The 12,940-nt window shown below is 37.0% G+C and overlaps 1 protein-coding gene across 3 annotated transcripts in view; it reads left to right on the forward strand.

Moving 5' to 3' along the window:
- Nucleotides 1-830: 830 nt before the first annotated feature.
- Nucleotides 831-12,940, forward strand: part of LOC122093172 (splicing factor YJU2) — a 42,678-nt gene continuing 30,568 nt past the window's right edge. Inside the window, exons 1-7 of one of the 3 annotated variants that reach the window (XM_042663451.1) lie at nucleotides 832-1,164; nucleotides 1,697-1,783; nucleotides 2,304-2,402; nucleotides 3,939-4,170; nucleotides 10,773-10,922; nucleotides 11,036-11,170; nucleotides 11,574-11,639. In XM_042663451.1, the coding sequence (XP_042519385.1) occupies nucleotides 3,973-4,170; nucleotides 10,773-10,922; nucleotides 11,036-11,170; nucleotides 11,574-11,639 (549 nt within the window). In that variant the 5' untranslated portion in view covers nucleotides 832-1,164; nucleotides 1,697-1,783; nucleotides 2,304-2,402; nucleotides 3,939-3,972. Of the gene's footprint in view, nucleotides 1,165-1,696; nucleotides 1,784-2,303; nucleotides 2,403-3,938; nucleotides 4,171-10,772; nucleotides 10,923-11,035; nucleotides 11,171-11,573; nucleotides 11,640-12,940 lie in introns of all 3 variants that reach the window. The other 2 variants (XM_042663450.1, XM_042663452.1) reach the window with 2 other exon arrangements.

Below are 12,940 nucleotides of genomic sequence, written 5' to 3' on the forward strand. Positions count from 1 at the left end.
AGTTGCAAGATGCATTTGCGGATTTCAGATGTTCTCTTCTTGCTGATGAGCTGCAGCAACTCTTCTTTTTCCCCTAGAGAGGACATGATGACTTGACGTGATGTATAAGTTATTCAAGTTTGAAGGTGTGATAGATGAGGGTAAAATTATCTTCTTAATTACATATTTATCACCGTTAGTGACTGATGGGGCGGTGGATAGAATTTGGAAACCTCAGGGGAGGGTGCTGTTATATTTTAAACTACAGGAGAAATGAAGTGCAATTTAGGCCAAGTACAGGGGAAGGAAGTGTAATTCCATCTATATTAACTCACAAAAACAAGTGGTCATGGTTAGAGGTGTCAACAGGCTGGGCTGGGCCGTTCTCGGTCAGGTCTGATCACTTTGGGGATGCATGGTACAGTTTATAATCAAGCCGACCGATGTTGGACTTTAATATAGCTATCTTAAATGGGTCTTAACGGGTTTTAAAATTTCCTACCCTAAAATTCTGTTCTTAAATGGTTGTAGGCCTAGAAATATGTAACACAAATCTTTGAAGTGATTTCGGCCTGATCTTTTGGTTGTAGTAAATCGTGGTTGTGGCCCATTTCAAAGAGTGTTTGTTGGAGTTTCTGGATTTTTTTAGATTTTTTCTGACCGATACTTAACCGATCCTGATCGATCAGGGAAAATTGTGCGATTTCCAATCCTTACCGATACCGATCTCTATCGTATCGGTTTTGGTTGTGACCGATACCGATACTGAGTTTTAAAACCTTGCTTCCATCACCGATGCTGTTCGATTTTAGGTTTTTTTTTTTTTTTCCTTTTACTTTCCTATTCTGACTAGTCCAGAGCCTATAAGAGCAAGACTTTTGGGGAAAATTGTCTCTCACTCTGTTTCTCTTGTGTTTTTTTTTCCTCGATTTATGTTGGTATTGAATTTCATCAGAGAATCCCTGAATTCTTAACCTGCGGCTACCCTGTTTTGGTTCTAATTTCCAGTCTGATTTCATAATCCATCTGAGTTGATTCTACACATCAGATTAAAGCAAGACTTTGGGGCATTCAAGGCCTCACAAGAGAGATCTTCGACCATGGTTTGAAGAGGATCTGACTCCGATCTGTTGCTATTAAAAATCAGTTTATATGCATAGTTCCTGTTGTTGCTCGAACCTGCTGGTATGCTCTCTGCTCTCTCTCTCGCTTGCTGTCCCTCTCTGCTCTCTGCTCTTTGCTCTCTGCTCTCTCTCGCTGCTTGCTGTGTACCTCTCTTTTTCTCTCTCTCTCGCGCGCGCTCGTTGTCTACGGTTTTCCAAGGGTTAAAACACGAATGTAGGGGTTTGATTCAGCCTTGGTAAGTGTTGAAACTTAGACAAACCTAGGGTTTCAGTTTGTGAGAAGATTCGAATTTAGGGAATCTAGGTTAGAGGAAGACAAGAATGTAGGGATTTGATTCATAGGAAGAAGATACGAACTTAGGGGTTTGATTCATCTCATTGCAATTTCTAACAAAATAATTTTGATTTTATTTTACAGTTCATTATTTCCATGTTAAGATAACTATACATGATGCCTAGATACCATTCATCTTCTTCTTTATGTATTTAGTGTGTGTGTGTGTGTGTGTGTGTGTGTGTGTGTGTGTGTGTGTGTGTGTTTATTTTTATTTATTTTTTTATGATTTAGAACAAAAATCGATTGTTCTTGATAGGGGAAGCCCAAAATCGATTTTGTTTTGTGCTTCATAATCGAGATTGCTCGACCCTTAACAAGTGGAGTTTCTTTACTGTGATCCAAGGTAAGAGCCAGGAAATCCCATCTTCTAGTTGTGTGCAAGTCTTGCTCCTAAACACTGATATCACCCCATCTCTGCATATTTCATTTTCTTCTTATTACCATTTTCTGAAACATCAATTACGTAGAGAAAGTTATGAAATAAGATATGGGGGCATTCAAGGTTTGGAAGATCTGGGACAGATTTTGAGAAGAGGCTGTGGTCTTGCTCCCATTTGGTAGTGTTCTTAATGATACAGTGGAGATTGGGTTTATGATTTCAGAAAAAAATGTTAGTTCTTTGGTACCACAATAAATAGATTGCAATGGAGCTGATACATGAGAGGCTTTTTTTTTTCCAACTCATTTCAGGTAGGCGTTCCATCTCCATCTCTCTCTCTGTCGCACATACACATCGCAACTGTTTTATGGGTTCCTTTTAACGTTTTTCCGTGCCCCATTTCTGATTTTGTATTTTCTTTTCCTTTCTTAGTTTATTTTCAGATTGATGTCCTAACCCAATTCTTCCTCAATTGCTACTGTAGCTTCCTTCTGCATCTAAATTTTATTAGAAGCCCTGAGAAGTCGGTTGAGTGTTTTGAGTGCTGACCAGAGACAGAGAGACCGTGTTCTAACTCAGAAGAGTAAGTATAGTTATCTCGAAGACCCATTTTGACTTAAATTCAGTTATTCCTGAAAATCCTGGTCTTTTTAGTTCTTTTCGATTTTTGAATAGCCATGAAGCCATCTTGCTGTTTAACGATCCTGTCCATTCTTGATTAATAATTGGTTTCAATTTTCAGATTCCCGAACTTCAGAATCTCTGAGGCAATATAACAATTTATTTGCCATTATAAATGCTCTAGAAAATTTTTGGGTTCAAAATTCAGTTGTTGGCATGTTATTGGGATTCTGATATTGTGAATCACAGTAGGGTTTCTGGTGACAGATTCCATTATTTCTTAGGCTCCGTTTGGTATCGTTCTAAAAACACGTTTTTGGAGTTTTTTCGTTCTATTGGAACGAAAAATCGGAATCTTCTGTTTGGTGCACTTATGGTCCGTTTCTGTTTTTTTGGAACAAAAAGTGGAAAAAAAACTGAAAAAACGAGATTGAATTTGGAGTTCCGTCTTCCCAGTTTCGTTCCATTTTACAAAAAAAAAAAAAAAAAAAAAAGTTCCCGATAAAAATCTGAAATTTTGAAACACCATTTTTTCGTTTAAAAACTGCATTTTGACACAGAAACTGAGATTTTCTTTTTTGACACGAAACGGCGTTTTTGGAACAGAAACGATACCAAACGGGCTCTGTTTATTTTTGGAATCTCTGAGGCAATATAACAATTTATTTGCCATTATAAATGCTCTAGAATATTTTTGGGTTCAAAATTCAATTGTTGGCATGTTATTGGGATTCTGATGTTGTGAATCACAGTAGGGTTTCTGGTGACAGATTCCATTATTTCGTATTTTTTATTTTTGGAAATTAAATGTTGCTATCTTTAACTTTCAATTTTTTTGTCAGATTGTTTCTGAAGCTTTTGGGTTTTCTGCTATTTATATCCTTAAATAAATTTATTTTAACATGATTCTGGTTTCTTGGATTTCCCAAAAGGAAAGGTTGCTGAGATCTATATTCTTTACTGTACTTTTTTTAGGGCCTATGGAAGTAATGGTATTCTTGTAAATATGTTGAGGTTTAGGAACTTTTCGATCAAGCACAAATATGGATATCCAAACATGCAATGGGCTGGTAGTGTGACATTCCCAAGCCAACCAAACAAGCAATGGGGTGGAAAAGTGACTTTACTATCCTTAAATATCCCTCTCGTTCACCCCTGCAACATGTTGGGCCTAATCCTCAACTTTCGCAATCCACACTCCCCAAAAAAGAAATGGGGTGGGCCTAAAGGAAAACTACATATCCATACACTTCTGGTTCTTGGGAAAATTTAGTAACAAAATGACAAATCTTTCATTACATTATGCTTTCATTGATTGATTTCAGGCAATAACTTTAACTTGGTAATTCTGTTGCAGTTCCCATTCACAGTTTCAATCTGAAAAATGAAAGCTAGTTTGTAGAGTTGCTGGATGTATAGGAACCTGTCTTTGCAAAAGCTTTGCTGAAAATCAAGGATAGACAACTAATTTACCCATTTCTCCTCTTCTTTGTTGTAGGTCTGCTAGATTTCTTTATCTTTGAGAAGAAGAGATGGGAGAACGGAAGGTTTTGAATAAATATTACCCACCAGATTTTGATCCCTCAAAACTTCCTCGTAGGAGGCAGCAAAAGGACAAGCAGATCAAAGTGCGTATGATGCTTCCCATGAGTATTCGTTGTAATACTTGTGGGAACTATATATATAAGGGGACAAAGTTCAACTCGAGGAAAGAAGATGTTATTGGGGAGGTAACTAAGTTTTTTATTATATATCATCCCATGGTATTAATTTTTACTATCCTTAGGAATGTTATTTCTCAATGTTGTACGCTTGTAGCCGATACTTACAGTAAAATAATACAAATCAATTTATTTAATGAACATGATTGTAGACTTCTCTCTCTCTTTTACTTTCTAATGTAATGCTGATTTAAAAAGTTAATACCATTACTAAAACACTTAATAGCAATTAATATAAAGGAATAGATACCCTTAACTAATCCCGTATGCCCAGCCTCTACCCATATTATAAGCTCCATTAAAGTTGCCCATTACAATGAAAACACATGGGATCAAAGACCCAACACATTCATACCTCAATCCGAAGCTTATTTTAAAATACTTGAAAAAACTTGACCTTCATTTCTATAGTGATGAGAGGGAAACAATATGTGAGTAGCAGCTTTGACTATTCCCAAACAAAACTCTAGAGATGTAGGGACTAAGGTTTAAGATCTCGATCTCGATCTCGTCCCTAATCTCGCTGAGATCTTGTATTTTTTCCTTGTCGACTCAGTGGTTAGTCTCGGTGGCCACATGGTCTTTGTAGCCCTTAACTTATCATTTAACCTATGTTAGGCCTTCTAAACAAAATGGAAATATCAATTTTTTAAAAATCAAACCAAAAATGGCACTTTGACTTCGTACCCTATGTAAGTAGTCTTCGGGCCCTTCACCTTAGGCTATTCCACAATAAAAGCAAACAAATATTGACCATGCTTCTATGAAAAATGGTTTTGAGAAGTTGTTTTTCCCTGAAACTGCTCTTGAGAAGAAAATGATCTCCAAAGGTTAATGATGAAGTGATAATCTCCAATCTCCAAGTGTTGAAGCTGTTAATCTACATTGTAGAGGAGAAATTTGGCAAGAAAAATCACCAAAAGCACACTTTTTCTTCACAACAGGGCGAGATTGGCGAGAGATATCGGGTTGAGGGTGGAGTTTATGCATATACCCCATATGATTTGGTCTCGAGATGTCGAGTTGGGTCGACCAATGAGTTGAGACCTAGATAGCTACCGAGATCTCGATATCTTGATCATAGTCTTTAAGGCGCTGCTAAGGCGGATGCGGTCTAGAGATGTTAAGACAGTGCTCCGCCGTATGTGAAGTGGCGCCTTATGGGTTTTTTTTTTTTTTTTTAAACACATTTTAAAATTACTTGATGAAGATTCCAAATATAGATTTTTTATTGGTAGGTATATGGTTTTGTTAGCACTTAAGATGTATGGGATCAACTTTACTCCAAAAATAACCAAAACAAACAAAACAAAAACACGATTCACAAACAGGGTTTGGATTTTGTCAAGGGTTTTAAGAAAGGGCTTTGAGAAGGAATCAAGGAATGAAGGAACAAGGAAGAACCACTGATCCAGGCGAACATTTTGCTCTAGCAGCGGTGAGCTTGCTCCGGTAGTGGTGAGCTTCATTCTTCTTTGACAGGAGTAGAAATATAGTGGATGACCTTAGGGCTTATGCACTTATTTTGACATCATAGAGGTAAGTATAATAAATATTTGTATTTTTTATGTCTTTTTTTCCTTATATTTATAATTTTGTTTCATAATTATGTATTTATATTATATGTTAATATGTTATGATGATTGATGATTGATGAAGATGAACTTATTTTATTCACTTTATTGATTTGTTTTTTTGATGAATTTCTTACATTGGTATGAATATGAACCTTTAATATTTATTTAACATATGAGTAATAGAATTGAATTAGGATTTGAGCCAAATAGATTAGTTTTATAAAAAAATTATACAGGAACGCACTCTTTAGTCGATAAGGCGACGCTTTATGCCTGCCTTATTGCTAAGGTGCTCCGAAAGACCTTCAAACGCCTCCGTTGCCTTATCGCCTTAAAAACTATGATCTTGATCAAGATGTTGCACTTTTTACATATTGCCTCTCATCTTGTCTTGCCGAGTTTTTAAACCATGCTAGGAACGGTAGGAATAAATCTTCAACTTTGGACATTTTCTCTTCAAAGTAGTGAGGTGGAATCACATACTCAATAAATTTTCCGATGGTGAGAGTAGCATCCGGGGTGGTGACAGCTTCAAGCGAGTGTACTTGAAGTCTTAATCACGATCACATCTGTTATTAATGCTTTAACAATGTGTTCATCAGCCTTTGTAATGTAATCCTCAGCTTTGGTAACCTTCTCATCGAAGACTTGAGTTACAAGCTCTAACTCTTCAAGAATAGCATCATGAATGTTTACGATTTCTTGTGGAGCGTTTTCGACCACTTCTCTATCTTCCTTTTCAATTTAGACCTTTTTAGTAGAATCTTCTACATGTTGACCTTCCATCTTTGAAGCTTCAAACATTGCCTCTTCTTTATCATCATAGTTCCCTGTGATCACTTCAACTTTAGGCTCATTTTCCTTAACTAGTGCTCTCTCAATTCCTTCAACAATGTAAATTAGAATTCAGACTTCGACTTACCAATGTTGGTTTCCGACTTCTGACACACTCCAACTTGTGAACTGGACTTTATATGCGACTGCGTCAAGTTCTTTTTAGCTTTAAATGCTTGTTGGTGGTAACCTTGTCGAAGGGAGAGCTTCCTTTCGATATGCTTTGGTAGGTACTTATTCTTTAACTCGTGCTTCATCTCGTCCCAAGCCCTAGGTTCACGTCTTCTAACTCTGAGCATTCCTTCATGGAATCTCCAGCAATTTTTTGCCTGACCGGTCAATTGCTAGTACACTAATCTCTGCTTCCGCTCCTTTGCCAAGTTGTACCTGTCAAAATATGCCTCTAGAGAATCTAACCATTCAAGGAATAACTATGTCTATCCAGCGAAGTAAGGAAATTCTGGCTCCACCTTCTTTGTAGTAATATTAGTCCTCCTATAGTGGGTGTTGTTTTCAGATATACTCCCTCTTTGAAATCTCATGATATTATTGACAGTTGAACAATAGGTGACTTTCTATCAACTCCATGATTTTCAAAAGGTCTATGGTATGTGTAAACCCTTTGTGGACCTCTCTATCCATGAACCTTTGAGTATGGCTGTTAACTGTAGAATGTGTCAGATGACTTGCCTCACCTTCAGGAGGTGCATTACTGCCTTGCATAGGGGGCAGCAATTCGGTTTTCTATTTTTGTCATTGAATCAAGCAGGCTCCTTTGATCAGAGGTTTACCGCTGTAACATCTCGGCGATCCCATCGTAATGATCAGGAGGTGGTTCTGGAATTCTTGTACTGCTCTTTGCGATAGATCTGATACCACTTAATTTAATGCTGATTTATGAAGTTAATACCAGTACTAAAACACTTCATAACAAAGCCTTATCCCAACTTAATGGGGTTGGCTACATGGATCCAAGCAAAGACAAGGAAAAAGAAAAGGAGAAAAAAGAAATAGATTACTAAAACTCTTAATAACAATAAATATAATTAATAGAAAGAAATAAAGACACTAGACAAATCCCGTATGCCTAACCTTTAGCCACATTATAGGTCCATTACAATGAAAACACATGGGATCAAAGGCCCAACGCAATAACCCAACCCAAAGCTTATTTCTAAAAAAATATGCCCATTTAGGTGATTTCACTGCATCACTTTCCCCTTCAAGTTGACGAATTGGACCTATATCAGTCACATGACATGCATATTTGCGGTTCTATATGAAATAAACCATATAGATATGTCAGCATTTTGAGGTCTTTTAATCCAATTGGATACTCTTTACCCATGTCTGAGACTAACAGATCCCGACTCATTTCTTTCTTGACTGTAATAACCATTTGAATGCAACAATTCTTCTAGGTTTGGTATTTTTAGTTTGAATAAGAACAGTAGCTAGTAATGAAACTTTAAATTTTAATTGCTCTGAAAGAAATGATACTGGGAATTTTTGACAATCTTGATTTTTTCTGAGTTATATGGTCCAGGACAAAGGCATATGCTATGAAAACTATGGTTGAGGGTGCAAAGCAATTAAAGAAAATCATTAAGATTATCACAAAGAATTTATATCTGAGGAGGAGAAAAGAAATACTCCCATTGTCCCACAATGACCATCCTCTTTGAGAAAAGCCCAAAGTTTTGGGAAGAGTGGTTAAAGCATTGCTTATTCTGAATTCTCCTCAAGTTGGGTGATTTTTAATGTTCTAATCAGTGCAAGATGGAAACAAATAGTAACATAATAAAAATCCCATTACTTAATTGTGAGGTGGACATTGAACAAAGAATTTGTGGATGCCAAAAAGGGATGGAGAATTGTCTATGTGTGACAAAGGGAGTACCAAATAGAATATCTAGGCTTGACAAGGGTAGGGAGGAAGCAATAAAAAACAAGGTTTATGATCTCGATCTTGCCCCTAGTCTCGCTAAACCAAAAAAGAGAGATCTATTGAGGTCTTGTATTTTTTTTTTCGTGTTGACTGGTGATTGGATTCGGTAACCATATGGTCTTTGTAGCCCCTGAAATTTGTCATTCACCCTATTTTAGGTTTACTAAACACAATGGAAACATCAAGTCTTAATCAAACCCAAATGTACTTTAACTTCGTACCTTTATGTAAGTAGTCTTCAGACCTTTCACCCTAGGCTATTCCACAATAAAAACAAACAACTATTGATCGTGTTTCTATGTAAAAATGGTTTTGAGAAGTTGTTTTTACCTAAAACTATCAATAAGAAGAAAAGGATCTCCAAAGGTTGATGGAGTGATAATCTCCAATCTCCAAGTGTTGAAGTTGTTAATCTACACTGTAGAGGAGAAATTTGGTAAGAGAAACCACCAAAAGCACACTTTTTTTTCACAGCAGGGCGAGATAGGCTAGAGATGTTGAGTTGAGGGTTGAGTTTATGTATATACCCAATGTGTTTTGATCTCGAGTCTAGTCAAGTCGAGACCGAGATATTCACCAAGATCTCAACTGAGATATTGTCCATTTTATATATCGCTTCTCATCTCGTCTCGCCATTTAAAAAGAAAAGAGATAATAGTGAGATCTCGCCTCACCGAGTTCTTGAATCATGATACAAAAGTATACCAAATCAACACCTAACTTGAGGAAATTTGGACCTAACATCAACTAGGGAAAATACAGTGACCATAGATTGAATTATGGTCGAAGTACTGAAATTTCGATGAAATATTTTGGTTTTGACACTCGAAACAAAATGGCATGCAAATTGAGCGGTCTTCATTGTTTTGATTTTTTAAAATCGAATGGACCATATGTTGGTGGCATTTCAGTGGTATATTTTGTCCATTTTGGCTAATTTGTTTTGGCTAATTTGGCCATTTCAGTTATGTTGGTGCCATATTTCAGTGCCACTTCGGTGGTATCTTTCAGTTTTGACCAGGGCCGAATCCGTAATCTTGAACCTTGATAGTAACAGAATAAGAGTGTATATTTCTCATATGGGGGCCATCTATCAGAGAGATTTTATTCAATTTAGAAATCATATGTGAACTAATCAAAGAAATTTGCCTGCATTGGAAGGGAGTCATGAATTCAGAATTGAATTTATGTTTTTTGAAATGAATTAAGAACCACATGAAGAAAATATGGATTCTTGTAGCTGCAGATTATACAACTCAAGAGTCAGGAAATCAATTACTGGATTGAAAGTAAGCCAAGAAGTTTTGGAAAAAATATAACTAGTCCTTTTATTTTCATTGATAAGTGATAGAAATTATTTATTAATAAAATAAAAGGCTAAGCTGTACAGACTACAGGCCAGAGAGAACAGTCAAGTCGACTTCGACTATGCAAACAGATATAATCCTCAGGTATATACTACTGCACCAAATATGAATCCCACTGATTGCTAACAGTTAGAAGATACATTTCAAAATTAAGAGCAGGACGAAGCTAACCATAAGAGATTGTACTTAACTCTGTTTGCCACTACGTGGACTGATCCATCATGATTGTTGAACACTTGATCATTCCTAGCTCTTCAGATGCACCTGGGGACAGCTTGGGATAAATTTGTATCCACCCCCCCCCCCCCCCCGGCACGTAATTGCCACTTGATTGGAAATGCGGAATCAGTAAAGTACATATTTCTTGGGAATAAACTATAAGTTTGATGCATAAAAAAATGAAGTGCTTCCATCATTTTTTTATTTTATAGAGTTATGCTTTTCATTTCTCAGGGAAGATTTATCTGTTGAAGATTTAGTAGTTAAAGTTTGACATGTAAAATAAATGAAGTTCTTCCATCATGTTTTGAGTTCATAGAGTTATGATTTTCATTTGTCATGGAAGATCTAGTAGTTAATGAGTCAGATATGGTTTGTTTTCATTTTTGAAAGATTAGTGTTGGTCTTCATTGGCTCTAATTAGAATGATATGCTGTCAGGTGACTTAAATGGTAATGATATGCCATTTTAGCTATTTAAAAATCAATGCAATATGCTAGATGACATTTAACTTATCAATATTTTTATTTTTTATTTTGGGAATAATAAGTATCTCATGCAGCATATGGTTAACCGACCTCATTTGCTGCTGTTGTTGTTGATGTTTATCTCTGTTCATCTATTAAATTTATAATGTACTAAACTAATATTTTAAATATTTTGCAGACGTATTTGGGAATCCAAATATTCCGGTTCTACTTCAAATGCACCAAGTGCTCTGCTGAACTGACAATGAAAACAGATCCACAAAATTCAGATTATGTTGTCGAGGCAGGTGCAACTCGCAATTTTGAACCTTGGCGTGCAGAGGATGAGGTGACTAACCAATTTGTATTATATGGATAATTTTATCATCTATTTATCCTCGGCTGGTTTCTGGAATTAACTTCAAGGATTCATTCTTAATCCTTTATTATTTCTTTATTCAGGCAGCTGAAAATGAGAAGTCGAGAAGGGATGAAGAAGAGAAGGGAGATGCTATGAAATCGTTAGAAAACAGAACTTTAGATTCAAAAAGAGAGATGGACATTCTTGCAGCTCTGGATGAAATGAAGTCAATGAAGGTATGTTTCAATTAAATATTTACTTCTTGTCACATAATCTCGTGGTTTGAAGCTCCAGTTTGCCGTAAATGATTTTATATTATGAAGTAGCCAAATGCCTAGGGGCCATTGCTTAGAGCAATGGTAAAAGTTTCAGGCTGCCTGGGCAAATGCCAGGTTTCGAGTCTTGTGGGAGGCCACTTTGCACAAAAATGCAAAAGGTTAGGACTGACCCCAAACTCACCCCTCCCAGGGCAATGCAAAGCTGGACCAGCCAGTGGGTAATTGCCCTTTAAGTAGCCTAATGCCTAATGAATAGGTCCATTATCGTAATGCATTAAGGCGATGTCTTTTTATGCTCTGGTCTCTTTCATTCATATTATGCACTCACTAAAACAAAGTTTTACTCAATGGTTTTTTCCAGTCTAGACATGCAACCGTGAGTGTAGATGCGATGCTTGAGGCCTTACAACGCACAACTGAAGTAAAGGTATGATGGTTCTGTTGTCTACTTTCAGTCAATTAAGATTCATTTATGCAAATAAAACTACTCCAGAAATCTAAGCTTAAAGCCCAAGGTAAAATGCAACATTTGTGTGTTGAACTTAATTCAGAAGCTTACATTCCTTCATAGAACCAAGAGTAACAACTGGCTGACCGTTGCACACATACCTAGGAGGCAACATCTGCATAATTTTTGGTACACTTGGGACTCTAAGCAGGCCTCATGTTGGTAGTCTGAAACAGTATTAGAGATAAGATCAGGGTTTTGCAATTCAGTCCTGGTCACCATTTACTTTTTTTTTTCTTGGTGGTTCAGCTGCAATTTCCAACTACAGCATAATTCACTCAACTAGCTTGCGTAGGTTATCCAGACTAAACATGAAGCTCAGCTTTGAGGATGTTCCATGGGGATGGGAATCCAGCTTGTGTCATATGTCTGGAGTCTGGACAATTGGTAGTCCGTAGTTCTACCAGTTTAGTAGTAGTTTCCTGTTCGGTAAAGAACTTCTCTCAACTAAACATTTTGGCTAAATTCAACATCCAATTATTCACTACCATAATGAATTCCAAAATTACTGTTTGGAACTATTCCAAAACATATCACCATCCCTAAATGCAAGACCTTGAAAATTTTTCTCGTAAACAAGCCAATACAAAACAAGAAAATATTATTCATTCCCACTTAACACGTGGTTCGTTTTACCTCCTGAGGTCCCAAAAATGACTCATTTCAGTGCAAACAGAGCTTCGTATTTACATATGTATGTGTGTATATATATATATATATATATATATAGACAATGTTGGCCTGGGTTTTTTAAAGCCCAAGCCAACCCTAAGGTCTCTTAACTTAACCCAAGCCCTGCCCAGCCCTAGGCTGGGCTGGGATCTCTCAGCCTTGGCTGTGCGGGTAGCCCAACCCAGCCGTAATGGATCTTGATTGGGCCAGGCTTAACCCAATCCAGGCCACCCCGGCCCTATTGGTTACTTGGTTGCTTGATCTTGATGCATTGCAGAGGCCAAAGATCAAAGTTTTCGTATATATGTAGATTTTGGAAAACGAAAGACTTTTGTAGGCCTTTGTCTATAAGTACCCATTTATAATTATTAACATATTTAATTTATTCTGTACTTAATATACAAGCTTGGGTTGGGTCGGGTTGAGAGTTGAGACATCAACCTAGGCCCAGCCCAACCTGGCTGCGGCCTTGAAATTCTCAACCCTAGCCCACCCTATGGGATGAAATATCAGCCCAGGCTCTGCTCGGGCTCAAGGCGAGTTTGGGC

The sequence above is a fragment of the Macadamia integrifolia genome, chromosome 11 (genome assembly GCF_013358625.1).
Source record: "Macadamia integrifolia cultivar HAES 741 chromosome 11, SCU_Mint_v3, whole genome shotgun sequence".
NCBI classification, from domain to species: Eukaryota; Viridiplantae; Streptophyta; class Magnoliopsida; order Proteales; family Proteaceae; genus Macadamia; species Macadamia integrifolia.